General features: G+C 35.8%; 1 protein-coding gene across 1 annotated transcript in view; it reads right to left on the bottom strand.

Annotated features, from left to right (window-relative positions):
• Positions 1 to 2,501: 2,501 nt before the first annotated feature.
• Positions 2,502 to 17,126, bottom strand: part of LOC137398692 (phospholipase B1, membrane-associated-like) — a 40,877-nt gene continuing 26,252 nt past the window's right edge. The window contains exons 9-12 of the mRNA XM_068084884.1: positions 14,824 to 14,919; positions 12,770 to 12,988; positions 4,784 to 4,850; positions 2,502 to 2,789 (exon numbers count right to left, since the gene is read on the bottom strand). Coding sequence (XP_067940985.1) covers positions 2,692 to 2,789; positions 4,784 to 4,850; positions 12,770 to 12,988; positions 14,824 to 14,919 — 480 coding nt within the window. The 3' untranslated portion in view covers positions 2,502 to 2,691. The remainder of the gene's footprint in view (positions 2,790 to 4,783; positions 4,851 to 12,769; positions 12,989 to 14,823; positions 14,920 to 17,126) is intronic.

Genomic DNA, 17,126 nt, shown 5'->3' with positions numbered 1-17,126 from the left:
CCTCACTGGACTCTAGACTGCCAGACTGGTTTACATAACAACAATAGCATAAGGTTTTTGCTCCAAGATTATGGTGTATAGTATTTGCTATTTAAAAATTTTCAAAGCTATGGCGGAAATCTAAGAAAGACTCTAAATAGTTGAATGACACCTTAAGCCTGGTTTCCATATCAAATGTGACACCCTGGGGATAATCTCGCGCAGCAAAACACTTGCACCGCCAGGCGGCTAATATTCACATAAATAATGCATCGCTGATGATTGCATAAAAATGGCTGCTAGCCATACTGCCTCAAGTGATGACCTTCACCTGTACAGTGCATTTTGGGGAGGTTTTGGCTGCAGCTCTTCGCGAAAGTTGGACAGCGCTGAACTCTTGCGTTGATTGCCGGCGGTACTCGACGCGCAGGTTCACATTTCACGCTGATATTCTTGCAGTACTGTTGCAGGTGCTTGCAGCATATATGGGAACTAGGCTTTATGGTGCTTGCTGACCATAATACCAAATTATTAAAATGAATGCTAAAAATCAAACAATTTTATAAACTTCTTAAGGAAACTAAATAATATAAACGATGAGGAGCAAAAAGGCCTAATATATTTGGACCGCATTAGGTTTGAAATGCCAAAGTTCTGTGGCTGACATCAGCAGTCCTTGATGAGTGACAGATATAAGCAGGTTTGTAGTCACAGAACATGAATGATACGTATAAGCAGGTGAGCATTACCAAATGAGTGACATGTATAAAGTGAGCAGTCACAGATGGGTGACAGGTATAAACAGGTGAAGTCGGAGATGGGTGACAGATAGTATACAAGTGAGCAGCGTCGAAAGAATTTATGCTACATTATAATCGATGAAAAATGCTCACAAGGCCCTGTCATTGCTGAACACGTCTTAGAGCACCATGATTCGCATCTATTAGACAAAAATGTCTCAACCATTACACAAATTTGTCACATGACATGATGGATGAGCTACCTGTGGGGGTCCTCCCATGTTTTGTGACGATTTTGACGACAGGGATATTTAAAAAGTGACAGACTAGATGACCATTTATCAATGTGGGTGAAGAGGTGACGATGATTGTGTAAATACGATTACTAAAGGTACGGCTATACGTAACAAATTTTTTGTGAGTTCTGGCCGAAATCACGGAAAACACAGAATTAATCGGTCGAAATTCACAGAATTATTTGAGCTGTGCAGCATGTCCACCGAATTCATCGACAAAACGCTTTTAACGGACTAAACAAATTATTAGCGAGTACGATTCTAGCAGCTTTAGCAAATAGTATAGTCCAAGACACGTATCGCGACACACAATAAAAGAACAAAAGCAATTCAACACAGTACACGCGATGTAACTGTTGAAGTTGCGCTATTGTTGGTTAACGAACACGACTCTAGCAATTTTTAAAACATATGTAGTCTGAGAACATAATGCGACATGCAAGAAAAATATCACGGCAATTCACCAAAATAAGTACGATGCAACTAACTTGATTGCGCTAAAGATGGCAACATAATCTACCACAAAACTTTTGCTACTAAAACGAAAATTTTTATTATTAAAAAATAGGCAAATTTGTAGCCATAGTGTCCAAACCATAAATACATACAATAGCGCAATCCAAGCAGTTGCATCGTGTGCACTAGGTTGAATTGCACTTATACTTTTATTGTGTATCATTATACGTGTATTGTACTATACAAATTGCAAAAGCTGCTAGAATCGTGCTCGCTAGCACGATTCTAGCAGCACACAATAATTCTGTGCGTTTCGTTCATTTCGTGATTTTGGTCAGAACCAACGAAAGATTTGATACGTGTGGCCACACCTTTATTAACTTATTATTTGTCCACAAATCAACATGATCAAACGAAACTTCACTAGTTTTGGTTTGAAGCATCTGGCACAGCATTTATAGACTGCCAGGTAATTAAAGTAAACAGCTATGAGGCGCCACGAAACTGACAGCAAATCCGTTTTCAAGTCTGTGACTGACAATGAATATTAAAGACGATCTCGGTCTATTTTCAGTACAAGAAATGTAGCCCTAAAAACCTAAGACGGCTGTCACTCTTGCGGAGTAGTCAGCAACGCTCCCAAACATCACTAATAAGTTTGTGAAGGTCGCTGGTTGAGCCATGCTTTTGATTAGCAGAAGTTCCAGCAGAGCGAGTTTGAGGCTTTTAACCCAGTGCCACCAGAATGGATATTTGTATTAAAATTACGAATGTGAAGAATGAGGTTGTTTTGGTTACCAACTGGAAAAAGGTGACGACAGTGATTTTAAAAGTGACGACAGTGTTTTCAAAACTGACTATTCTGACGACAACTTTGTGTGGTGGGACCCTCAACTGTGAAGTCCACATTTCTCATGCAGAGCCTAAGATGATAACAATGCTTGAAGCAAATTTCTGATTTGAATAGTAGCTTGAGAAATGTTTAAAAAACTTTCGTTTTTATAAAAGCATGTTATACGGCAAGTTATATTATTTTGCATTATGCTATATTATACATCAAAAATATAAAAATAAAGTATCAAATGTTAAAATTTGAGGCACAACATTTAAAAATACCAATTAATATTTTTCGACAACTTTAAATCGCTAGAGCATGCTGTCTGCTAGTTGTCTGTGTCCTTATTGGCTGTCTGCTAGTTGTCTGTGTCCTTATTGGCTGACTACAGAAGTGCGGAGTTTTCTGTATCTGATATTTCTCTCTTTTTCTTCTTTATGTTGGCCGTCAGCATGGCAAGAAGGACGGCAAGGACTACAACTCCTAAAGTGAAAGTAACGTAAGAGTTTTACGAAATATAACATCAGTAATCAACTAATTCACTACAGACATGTATATACCATAAAACCTCAATGTGAACGCTGCCCTTACTTGACCTCCACTTCTCCACAATAGGAGAAGGGTTGAAAAATAGAGTGCCACTCCTCAATTAAACACCGCCTCTATTTAATTGCCACTTTGACATTTTTTGATCCTTACAAACCCAAAATAGAAAGTGATGAGTAGAAAAGTGTCTACGAAACTGTACTAATGATGAATCAGTGAAATCAATAACAACAAATTACTTCATTGTTTCTGTTCGTATCGAAGTCCATTTTCTAACCTCAAATCTTTACGACTTTTGGTTTGAAAGCAACACCATAGAAATAATAATCAACTTGATACTTCGACGTACATGAAAAAACAACCTAGCAATTACAATGAAATCTGTACCACTTTGAGGCTAAAACTTCTGCTTAGCTCGCATGCACAAGCTTATACGCGCGATTAAAGGTTGACTTGCAACAAAACTCACATTACAGTTATTTGGTACCAATAGGGTCACCATGTCTGTCTCTGCTGTATTGTAGGTGCAAAGTATGTGAAAACGTGATTACAAGCTCTTAAAAACAAAAAAAACCAACAGTTAATCACAGCCATCACGAAAAGTCCGTAGGTTGGATCTTACAGTGGAACGACGCTAATAATTCCTCTTCTATTGCACATAAAAAACCTGTTTTGGCTGCAAACTGTAGCAAACATATCAATGGGTACAATGAGCTTTTATGCAACAATGTTAAAATATAGACATAAAATAGAAATATGTCTTCAGATTTAGAATGATATAAAAATTGAAAGCTTCAACAAATTGCAATGCGGGCTATAAGATCATTGTAGATTAATTGCAGGCAAGAGATATCAACTGGTAGAAACATTTCTCAACTTCCCGATGCATATTGATTTAGAAATATATGACAAGTTGAATGTAAGTTACAGTAGATTCCTTGTAAATCATCAGCTCTGCTCTCATCTGAGGATAACTTCTGATGATAACAGGAGCATATAATTATAAATAATAATATAATTATACATAATAATACAATTATACATTCTCATAGAATTGTTCTATAAATTACATATGTGTAATATAAATCTTATTTCTCTAACAATGGAGCAGAAGCAGTCAATGTTAATAGTATTCCAAAAACATTATAAATAGAGAGTTTTGTAAATACAAAATACATAAATACTGTATAATTTGCCTTAAACGTATTCACTCTATCTCTTTCTACGAGTCTATCTATGATTATATGTGTATATCTAGTATTATCAAGTCTACGCCGTATGTCCTCAGGCTAATCGCCATGCCTATACTAAGAGTCAATTTGCCACATGTTCCATCTATACATACATGTATCAGAGGTCATGTAAAACTATGATGACAGAGAGAAAGGCAAATGTCTTTACAGAATGTCTCGGTAAAGACTGGTCCACACTATCGCCGTACCTAGGCTGTGATGCCACAATACTTGAGTGATCGTCGATAATAACAATGTTCACACAATCACAAACCCATCTGCGTTTGCAAATACTCCGTGATGTTCATATTTTTATTTTTACATTTTCGCAAAGAAACCTCTTTCTTTTCGCAAGCTGGAATCAAATACTAGTCCTGCAGCGACTATCATGAACGGAAATAAATATAGTACACGGTCAGCGACCAAGAATTACTATCGTCGAAATGGTTCACATTTGAAAGACGGTCGTCAGTCCTCGGCGAAATATCGGGAAAGTTTGACAGCTGTAAGCTTTCCTGATACCTCTGCGTTGCTTCATCGATGCCATTGGTTTACGGTTCACATAATCGACGATGACACCGAAAGGAAAACGCTGACACACGGCAAACCAGCCTTTAGGCCTAATTTAATGATTTTGACCCTAATAAAACCAGAAAGAAAAGGAGCGGTAATAACTACCAATTAAGTAGACTGACTCACCCGCTATTATCCCAACAACCATCGGTGCAACACTCTGGGAGCCAGCATGACTCTCGTCTCTATCAGGCTGCAGAACAATAGAAGAGCAATTCATTTCAAACTTAACAAAGGCAAATTGATAATGGAGCATAAGTTACAAATCTGGAGTTTGAAAGAACAGAGCTTAGAGGTTTATATTCGAAGAGCCATGGCTATAAATATATTAAAAATTATATATTAAAAATTCAAATTTTATTAAAATAAAAATATACGACAACTCTTTATTAAATACTAGATGAATGCCCAGCATTACACGTGCAATAAAAGTTTGTGCATAGAAAATTCACTTTTAATCAACATATACAACATTAACCATTCCAACTTTTACATGAAATAACTTCTTATTTTTGCGTGTGTCCGGCCAATACAGAGTTCAAATATTCCAAAACTCGAGGCTAAAACAGTTTGCCAAAAAACCTTTCTTCTTATCCTTCACATTCGTTAAAGATTTAAAACAGCTTATAGAGTAGCGGCAGGTAATGTGGTGACTATTGGCTAATTTCTTTACCCAAAGAAATTGAGAAACTTCTTAGAGCTTATCTTTACATATAAATTTCAAAGTTTGTCATCATCTGTTATTGTTCAGTGTATGTCCAGCTATAGTGATTAAAATCTAACATTGAAAAATCTGTATGGCAGAAGATTTGATCTTGAAACCTCTCGTTCACTAGGCGACAAGCTAAACCATTAAGCTACGCGAGATGCAATGGATCCAGGTCCTCTGAGTTGAAATACACAGTGCTCGTCACACACACACAACATCACTAAAGCTTGCTCTCACAGCTCTTAGTAGTAAGTTTAGCAATACGGATAGTAGCTTACTCAAATTAGTCATTGGCAATGTGCCAGGCTAATGGCAGTGGTTGGCAACTCCCTTACCTGTCACTGCTTATAAGCTGATTTTCAATACCTGTTTAGCACCAGGCATTCGAAGCCCAAATTTGTCCGAAGCCAGCTAAGAGCATTAGGAGAAAGATTGCTTCTCACAGGAATCAAACCCGTACATTCGCATGTATGGATGTGAAGCCAAGCGCTCTACCACTAAACCATGCAGCCACCTTGCCACCCTGAGGAATGATTGTGCATATGATCATTACACATCATGGTCTCTCACGGAGCACTGGACATATCAACTGGACATAAGATCAACAACAGACAGACACTTTATTTATATATCAGTATATAAACAATATTTAAAAACTACAAGAAAAAACCTGTATGCAAAAGCCTAAATTAATCAAATATTTTGTGAATAGAAACAGTTCCGTGTTGTTGCTTAATTTTAGCGGTAGAATTGTTGGTGTTGCAATGCACAGATGACAGAGATATACGCCTCACTCAAACTGACAGAAGGTAAAGCTTGACTTGGCTCATCTAATTTTTATACAAGGAAAGAAAAAAGAGCAAAGGAATGATGAATAAGAACTACAAATTGTTTATTTGTTGGTCTAATTTTGTTGTTGACTAGGTAACTTTTTTATACAATCAAAGTTGTCTACTCTTTATGCGATACATGACAACTCCAAATTATACAACCATGATCCGTGGCAAAAAAGGGGTAACAGCTAAGAAAAAACCTAACGTATGAAAATGAACACATACAAATAAATTGAAATTTCCTTCACTTTTAGTTTTCAATTTTCTATTTTTGATTTACCTTTCAAACAGTGAAACAAATCGGTCAAAATACAAAAGACTTTTTGGCCTCTCACATCTAGAAACATCTTTCGTGATTCAAAGCAATATTTCTACAGAAAAAAATTCATAACTTTACTAGCATCTTTACTTTTAGTTACAAAGTTTCGATGCTTGAGTAAAATTAAAATTTTATTTTGTTAATCGAAATAGGTTCTTGTTGTTACTTAATGTTAGAGCTAGAGTTGTTGGTTTGGCGATAGATGGCAGATATACACAGCCTTACCCTAACTAAAATGAGATGAATTTCATATTATCTTAGTTTAACTAATTTTCATTATTCATAAATTAGAGAATTTATATTAAAGTTTTTATTTTCAGCTTTTTTAGTTTCACCCGCCAAACTTTGATGCTTAAAAAGCTTTAAATGTTACGTGCTGGAAACTACTTTGGCTGTAAACACAAAAATTTGCTGAAGTTTTAAGCGACAAATGCCTGCTTATAGCTTGAAGCCAGCTATAATTAGGGATGTGACGGTTCGAGACTTACTCAGTTTCCCAAACTACAACTATTCCTACGGACATAGAACAACCCTTCAGTCCGCTGGCTAGAGACCAAAACAAGTTATCAGGAAGGTTCAATGGAAGACACTGATGATTCAACACAAGGAATGCCGCCATGATAAATGGTTCCTCGCTGAAGTTTACTGACGCTAGTCTATTAGCCAAGACAAATAACTGACAAGCCTCATGGCAGCACGGTAATTGGTCATCATGAAGTTACATGTGTAGTAATTGGTCATCATGAAGTTACATGTGCAGTAATTGGTCATCATGAAGTGACAGGTGTAGCAATTGGTCATCATGAAGTTACATGTACAGTAATTGGTCATCATAAAGTCACATGTGTAGTAATTGGTCATCATGAAGTTACATGTGTAGTAATTGGTCATCATAAAGTTACATGTGCAGTAATTGGTCATCATGAAGTGACAGGTGTAGCAATTGGTCATCATGAAGTTACACGTGCAGTAATTGGTCATCATAAAGTTACATGTGCAGTAATTGGTCATCATAAAGTTACATGTGCAGTAATTGGTCCTCATGAAGTTACAGGTGTAGTAATTGGTCATCATGAAGTTACATGTGTAGTAATTGGTCATCATGAAGTTACATGTGTAGTAATTGGTCATCATGAAGTCACATGCGTAGTAATTGGTCATCATGAAGTTACATGTGTAGTAATTGATCATCATGAAGTCACATGTGTAGTGATTGATCATCATGAAGTCACATGCGTAGTAGTTGGTCATCATGAAGATACATGTTTAGTAATTGATCATCATCAAGTCACATGCGTAGTAATTGGTCTTCATGAAGTTACATGTGTAGTAATTGGTCATCATGAAGTTACATGTGCAGTAATTGGTCATCATAAAGTTACATGTACAGTAATTGGTCATCATGAAGTTACATGTGTAGTAATTGGTCATCATGAAGTTACATGTGCAGTAATTGGTCATCATAAAGTTACATGTGCAGTAATTGGTCATCATAAAGTTACATGTGCAGTAATTGGTCATCATGAAGTTACAGGTGTAGTAATTGGTCATCATGAAGTTACATGTGTAGTAATTGGCCATCATGAAGTTACATGCGTAGTAGTTGGTCATCATGAAGATACATGTGTAGTAGTTGGTCATCATGAGGTTACATGTGTAGTAACTGGTCATCATGAAGTTACATGTACAGTAATTGGTCATCATGAAGTTACATGTGTAGTAATTAGTCATCATGAAGTTACATGTGTAGTAATTGGTCATCATGAAAATACAGGTGCAGTAATTGGTCATCATGAAGTTACACGTGTAGTGATTGATCATCATGAAGTCACATGCGTAATAGTTGGTCATCATGAAGTTACATGTGTAGTAATTGGTCATCATGAAAATACAGGTGCAGTAATTGGTCATCATGAAGTTACACGTGTAGTGATTGATCATCATGAAGTCACATGCGTAATAGTTGGTCATCATGAAGTTACATGTGCAGTAATTGGTCATCATGAAGTTACACGTGTAGTGATTGATCATCATGAAGTCACATGCGTAATAGTTGGTCATCATGAAGTTACATGTGTAGTAAGTGATCATCACGAAGTTACATGTGTAGTAATTGGTCATCATGAAGTTACATGTGTAGTAATTGGTCATCATGAAGTTACATGTGTAGTGATTGATCATCATGAAGTCACATGCGTAATAGTTGGTCATCATGAAGTTACATGTGTAGTAATTGGTCATCATAAAAATACAGGTGCAGTAATTGGTCATCATGAAGTTACACGTGTAGTGATTGATCATCATGAAGTCACATGCGTAATAGTTGGTCATCATGAAGTTACATGTGTAGTAAGTGATCATCACGAAGTTACATGTGTAGTAATTGGTCATCATGAAGTTACATGTGTAGTGATTGATCATCATGAAGTCACATGCGTATTAGTTGGTCATCATGAAGATACATGTGTAGTAATTGGTCATCATGAAGTTACATGTGTAGTAATTGGTCATCATGAAAATACAGGTGCAGTAATTGGTCATCATGAAGTTACACGTGTAGTGATTGATCATCATGAAGTCACATGCGTAATAGTTGGTCATCATGAAGTTACATGTGTAGTAAGTGATCATCACGAAGTTACATGTGTAGTAATTGGTCATCATGAAGTTACATGTGTAGTGATTGATCATCATGAAGTCACATGCGTATTAGTTGGTCATCATGAAGATACATGTGTAGTAATTGGTCATCATGAAGTTACATGTGTAGTAATTGGTCATCATGAAAATACAGGTGCAGTAATTGGTCATCATGAAGTTACACGTGTAGTGATTGATCATCATGAAGTCACATGCGTATTAGTTGGTCATCATGAAGATACATGTGTAGTAATTGGTCATCATGAAGTTACATGTGTAGTAAGTGATCATCACGAAGATACATGTGTAGTAAGTGATCATCACGAAGTTACATGTACAGTAATTGGTCATCATGAAGTTACATGTGTAGTAAGTGATCATCACGAAGTTACATGTGTAGTAATTGGTCATCATGAAAATACAGGTGCAGTAATTGGTCATCATGAAGTTACACGTGTAGTGATTGATCATCATGAAGTCACATGCGTAATAGTTGGTCATCATGAAGTTACATGTGCAGTAATTGGTCATCATGAAGTTACATGTGTAGTAATTGATCATCATGAAGTCACATGCGTAGTAACTGGTCATCATGAAGTCACATGTGTAGTAATTGATCATCATGAAGTCACATGCGTAGTAGTTGGTCATCATGAAGTTACATGTGTAGTAATTGGTCATCATGAAGTTACATGTGTAGTAATTGGTCATCATGAAAATACAGGTGCAGTAATTGGTCATCATGAAGTTACACGTGTAGTGATTGATCATCATGAAGTCACATGCGTATTAGTTGGTCATCATGAAGATACATGTGTAGTAATTGGTCATCATGAAGTTACATGTGTAGTAAGTGATCATCACGAAGATACATGTGTAGTAAGTGATCATCACGAAGTTACATGTACAGTAATTGGTCATCATGAAGTTACATGTGTAGTAAGTGATCATCACGAAGATACATGTGTAGTAAGTGATCATCACGAAGTTACATGTACAGTAATTGGTCATCATGAAGTTACATGTGTAGTAAGTGATCATCACGAAGTTACATGTGTAGTAATTGGTCATCATGAAAATACAGGTGCAGTAATTGGTCATCATGAAGTTACACGTGTAGTGATTGATCATCATGAAGTCACATGCGTAATAGTTGGTCATCATGAAGTTACATGTGCAGTAATTGGTCATCATGAAGTTACATGTGTAGTAATTGATCATCATGAAGTCACATGCGTAGTAACTGGTCATCATGAAGTCACATGTGTAGTAATTGATCATCATGAAGTCACATGCGTAGTAGTTGGTCATCATGAAGATACATGTTTAGTAATTGATCATCATCAAGTCACATGCGTAGTAATTGGTCTTCATGAAGTTACATGTGTAGTAATTGGTCATCATGAAGTTACATGTACAGTAATTGGTCATCATGAAGTTACATGTGCAGTAATTGGTCATCATGAAGTTACATGCGTAGTAGTTGGTCATCATGAAGATACATGTGTAGTAGTTGGTCATCATGAAGTTACATGTGTAGTAAGTGATCATCACGAAGATACATGTGTAGTAAGTGATCATCACGAAGTTACATGTACAGTAATTGGTCATCATGAAGTTACATGTGTAGTAATTGGTCCTCATGAAGTTACATGTGCAGTAGTTGGTCATCATGAAGATACATGTTTAGTAATTGATCATCATGAAGTCACATGCGTAGTAATTGGTCATCATGAAGTTACATGTGCAGTAATTGGTCATCATGAAGTTACATGTGCAGTAATTGGCCATCATGAAGTTACATGCGTAGTAATTGGTCATCATGAAGTTACATGCGTAGTAGTTGGTCATCATGAAGTTACATGTGTAGTAAGTGATCATCACGAAGATACATGTGTAGTAAGTGATCATCACGAAGTTACATGTACAGTAATTGGTCATCATGAAGTTACATGTGTAGTAATTGATCATCATGAAGTCACATGCGTAGTAACTGGTCATCATGAAGTCACATGTGTAGTAATTGATCATCATGAAGTTACATGCGTAGTAGTTGGTCATCATGAAGATACATGTTTAGTAATTGATCATCATGAAGTCACATGCGTAGTAATTGGTCTTCATGAAGTTACATGTGTAGTAATTGGTCATCATGAAGTTACATGTGCAGTGATTGGTCATCATGAAGTTACATGTACAGTAATTGGTCATCATGAAGTTACATGTGCAGTAATTGGTCATCATGAAGTCACATGTGTAGTAATTGATCATCATGAAGTCACATGCGTAGTAACTGGTCATCATGAAGTTACATGTGTAGTAATTGGTCATCATGAAGTTACATGTGCAGTAATTGGTCATCATAAAGTTACATGTGCAGTAATTGGTCATCATAAAGTTACATGTGCAGTAATTGATCATCATGAAGTCACATGCGTAGTAACTGGTCATCATGAAGTTACATGTGTAGTAATTGGTCATCATGAAGTTACAGGTGTAGTAATTGGTCATCATGAAGTTACATGTGTAGTAATTGGTCATCATGATGTTACATGTGTAGTAATTGGTCATCATGAAGTTACATGTACAGTAATTGGTCATCATGAAGTTACATGTGTAGTAATTGGTCATCATGAAGTTACATGTGCAGTAATTGGCCATCATGAAGTTACATGTGTAGGAGTTGGTCATCATGAAGATACATGTGTAGTAGTTGGTCATCATGAAGTCACATGCGTAGTAGTTGGTCATCATGAAGTTACATGTGTAGTAAGTGATCATCACGAAGTTACATGTACAGTAATTGGTCATCATGAAGTTACACGTGTAGTAATTGGTCATCATGAAGTTACATGTGTAGTAATTGGTCATCATGAAAATACATGTGCAGTAATTGATCATCATGAAGTCACATGCGTAGTAGTTGGTCATCATGAAGATACATGTGTAGTAAGTGATCATCACGAAGTTACATGTACAGTAATTGGTCATCATGAAGTTACACGTGTAGTAATTGGTCATCATGAAGTTACATGTGTAGTAATTGATCATCATGAAGTCACATGTACAGTAATTGGTCATCATGAAGTCACATGCGTAGTAATTGGTCATCATGAAGTTACATGTGTAGTAATTGGTCATCATGAAGTTACATGCGTAGTAATTGGTCATCATGAAGTTACATGTGTAGTAATTGGTCATCATGAAGTTACAGGTGTAGTAATTGGTCATCATGAAGTTACATGTGCAGTAATTGATCATCATGAAGTTACATGTGTAGTAATTGGTCATCATGAAAATACAGGTGCAGTAATTGATCATCATGAAGTCACATGCGTATTAGTTGGTCATCATGAAGATACATGTTTAGTAATTGATCATCATGAAGTCACATGCGTAGTAATTGGTCTTCATGAATTTACATGTGTAGTAATTGGTCATCATGAAGTTACATGTGCAGTAATTGGTCATCATAAAATTAAATGTGTAGTAATTGGTCATCATGAAGTTACATGTGCAGTGCTTGGCCATTATGAAGTCACTCAGTCATTATGTCTAGTAATGATTCTTACGTATTTGTAAAATAATGGAAAAAATTCATAAGTACATACCAGAGATGTCTGCTCTACACGCTGCAGTCCACTTCCAAAATTTTGCCTAGGTGAATGCCGATTGGCTGTCTGTTTCATCATATTCTTCTCATGGGCAGCATGGTTTGATGAGAAGCTATCACTGTTACCATAAGTAAATATGTATGGATTGGAGGAAGTGGGACAATTCCAGCCTTCATCTCTATACCATGATAGCCTTTTCCTTCCAGCTGGTTCGAACTATTAGAACAAACAGAGACACCAATACAATCAAACAACATAGTTAGCAATTAGAGTAATTAAATAGAGTCATTCAGTAGATTTATGCAATACGCTCACTAAAATTATACCACAGAGTTATACCATAAAGTTATCGACTAGAGTTATACCACAGAGTTGTACCATAGAGCTATACCATAAAATTATCGACTAGAGTTATATCATAGAGTAATCAACTACAGTAGAACAGAGCATAGGTTGAAAAAACCAGAGTATACTTTCATTGATTTTAAATGAAAGCATTTTAGGATCTAATGCTACCTTTTCAGGCAAAAGGGGTATAAATAAACTGGTATAAAACAAAACAAGAAGAGACAAATCCTTAAATATAACTTTGCTAAAATCAAATTGAATACAAAGGTTTCTACCGAAATAAAGCAGAGTCGTAGACTGACAAGTTACGTTCCTTTTTGAATTGAAACACGAAAAATAAATAATATAAACAATAAAAACGATGAATGGAAATGTACTCAGACTTAACCAATGAAAAGAGAGTAACCAATGATGTTCTGAACAAACACACTAACACATTGGACTGTCTGAAGTACATTTTAACATATTTGTAGGTACAGTACTTACCCGCTACTTAGCGGGAGTTACGTTTCATACCCGACAGCGAAATGGGAATTTAGACAAAATAATAAACTACCTCTTTTTTAAGTATGAGCCATAATTTTAACACTTCCAAACACTTGAACTGCTTTTTCAACTTTCACAATTTCTAAACATGTCATGCAATATATATTTATATAGTACCTAGTATACACAAGACTTAAATACGTAATGATGAGAATAATAATGATAATAATGAGAATGGAATGACGAAACATGACAGAGATGAGAATCTAATAGGTGAAGCCAATACTGAATATGCTAGAGCCATTCTGTGTCAGGACTACGAAATAACGGAAAGTGTCTATTGCCGATTTTATAAAGGTGAAGGTCAAATTCAATCTATAGTTGAAATTTCTTTTCTCGAAATAGATTCTACATTTATCTCCGACATCAACTGGCTCGTTGATAAGGGGACTTTCATATTAATAGCCTGAGGTCTGCACTCAGGCCATACAAACAAAACTGAGGGTGCATTGCTATACGCATTTAAATGATGGCTCGCAAAAACCCGCACTATGGCGAATCTTTGACAGTTGATGCAGAAAAAAGATTACTGAATATCTATGTTTTCCACACAGAGCATTTATTATCATTAATAGCATTTACTATTAGGATCTAACAATGACAAAGCAGTAGCACAGAGGATTTGATCTCAGAACCTCCCGATCACCAGGTGATTACCTAACTAATTAAGTTACCTGAGATGCAATGAACTGATTAGGCCATATGAGTCGTAATCAGGGTTGAAATACGCATAGTACTCTGCGTTACGCAACTTCACTAAAGCTTGTTTTCACAGCTTGCATTAGTAAGTTTAGCAATACGGATAGTAGCTTACTCAAATTAACAATGGGCCAGGTTAACAACAAGTGACAAACAACTACATTACCTGCCATTGTTTATAAGATGTCTTAATACTAGTGCAACGCTGGGCATTTGGTTAGTTTTTGAATAAAATTGTGAATGAAATGAAACTAGTAACATCATTGAAACTGCTTTGGCAAAATATTTCTCTATTATTCTCCTAATTAATAATAATTACTATTAATAATAATATTATTCTTCTAAGAGAAATACAGGAACCCTTCTACAACAGGAAATACCTTTTCGTGGCAATTCTGGTGTGAGTCACACAGCCAAACGGCAGACTAGCAATAATACTAGTTTTAGTGTATACTAACCATGTTATTCCAGAGAGCCTGAGCTGAGGTAGCATGACCTCTTACACTGAAGTGAAAACAGTCGGGTGCGAAGTAACTGAGATCAGGCTTGCCACTCTGTAAGGAACAAAGGCTATAAATTATAGCGAAGCCTGATTGGTTGCAAATATCTGTGAATGTTTTAACTTATTAGTTGACGCTAAACTCGACAAGAGAGGCTGTGAAATACAAAACAACCTAGTCCTAGTTACTAATAAAAAGCTGACAGGTCCAAGGGGTTAATAAGATCACACCTGTCATACAATGTTTGTGGAAATGCTTGACTTGTTCAAACTTTATTGCCAGATGTGGCCAGTCTGACGAAATCAGGTGATGTGTCAGCGAATGGAGTTTACTTGTATTTTCTCAATTAATTTTTCAAACAAGTTATAATATATTTCTCCAAAGCCATGGATAATCTAGAAAATTAATTTTCCTATATTTCATATGCTGCCAAAACCAACAATTCATAACTGAACATAACAGCAGAATCTAAATAGGGTTCAAAGGGAAGTTAGTATGAACCAGCGTCAAGAATACGCAGTTCACTTCAAGAGAGAACAACTGCTAAACATTTTCTCTCTGAAATTGATGTCTTATCCTAGCGGGTAAATTTGTTTTCTTTAGAAATAAGGTATCTTTCACTAAAAACTAGTTTGTTTGCATTTCATCATGCAATTAACATATATTATGCTTTGTTATAGTTTTTACACATAATGATGTCTTGCTATGGCAACATTCCTAGAGGTTTCATAAGCAACATTATTTCTTGTAAAACATGCCTAATATGATAATAAATTTTTTAAAGAAAATAATGTGCATATCGCATACATAATGTGAAAAACATCACATATACCGTTTAAGTTATATACAACTTAGACGGCATACGCATTTCTTTTATATATATATAATAAGTTTGGTGCCCTCGCAATACTGACCTAGTTTTTTACTAAATTTTATCCGGTGTAGAAATTGCATAAATTGGGTTCGTTATAAAATGTTTCACAGCAAAATAGCAATTTAACTCTTTCGATACCACAAGCCGGTAGTACGGCTCGGCACAGCATTTGCGTACAGTCAAAAGCTGACATGATGAGGTTTTAGCTATCCTCCTATGAATCGTTTCCGATTAGTTAATTAATTAGTCAAGAGTATCTGTACTTAAACGAAAGGAAATAAATATCTCCATGTGTTGAGCGAATAGAAAATATGTTTACAACCTATTATGAGGGTAGTTTCGTTTTGCAAAAACATTAATTTTATCATGATTTCTTCTTAGCAAGGACCAGTTGCGTCAGACGCAATACAACTATGGATTTTCACTAATTTTAGATTTACGGACAGAGGGTGATTTTTATTGAACAATCGTATTACTGAGACTAACTATTTTCATTTTTACCAGTAATAACAATGTTGTAAGGGGTAATAATATTGATCAATCATCCGACTTTCAATTTTGATTAATCAAAACATTTTTATGGACCATTTTTAAACATTAGGTATTCCAAATATGTAATTATGTCCCGGTAAAGCAATTAAAGGTTGACTTGCAACAAAATTCACATTACAGTTATTTGGTATCGAAAGATTCACTATGTCTTACTCTGCTGTGTTGTAAATGCCAAATATGTGGAAATGTGATTACAAGCTCTTAAAAGCTCAAAAACGAATTAAAAGCAATTAAACAAAAGAGTTAATGAGGTTAAATGGAAGACTGGAAGCAACACTGCAAGCCTCGAATATAATTCTACGTCAAGTGTGTAACTTGTATGGTGAATGCATCATTTCAAACGATGACTTAATAGAAATCCAGAAACTGGAGAAGCTGCCAGTGACTAACATGTCATGATATAAATGTCAGGAATTCAACTGATAAATTGAAGCTAAATATTCCCAAAAAACCTCAAACCACTCAACATTGACTCATTCGCCACCATAAGCCGATGTATCGACATTCGTGGTAATAGAAGTACTGACCGTAAGCCGATGTATCGGCTTATCAATAGGGTTTCACTTTTTTTTCATTACGAAGCCTACACATTATCTAAACCAATCAAATTTGGTCTCCGACAAAGCAACCTTGCTGTCAATCATGTGCAACCAATAGAAAATATTTTGGCTAGGCAATTCCATTTCTAATTATTTTTCAAACCGGAAAAACCAAATCGTTATGGCAATAAGAAACACACAGCGTTCGTTCAACGCAAAGAAAGCGTCAGAAATTTTGTGAGAGTGGGATTAACTAAACAAATTTATACTTGTCTTGTAGAGAATTTTGTTCTAAA

The sequence above is a fragment of the Watersipora subatra genome, chromosome 6, assembly GCF_963576615.1.
Source record: "Watersipora subatra chromosome 6, tzWatSuba1.1, whole genome shotgun sequence".
NCBI classification, from domain to species: domain Eukaryota; kingdom Metazoa; phylum Bryozoa; class Gymnolaemata; order Cheilostomatida; family Watersiporidae; genus Watersipora; species Watersipora subatra.
This window is presented reverse-complemented; position numbering and strand designations above follow the sequence as displayed.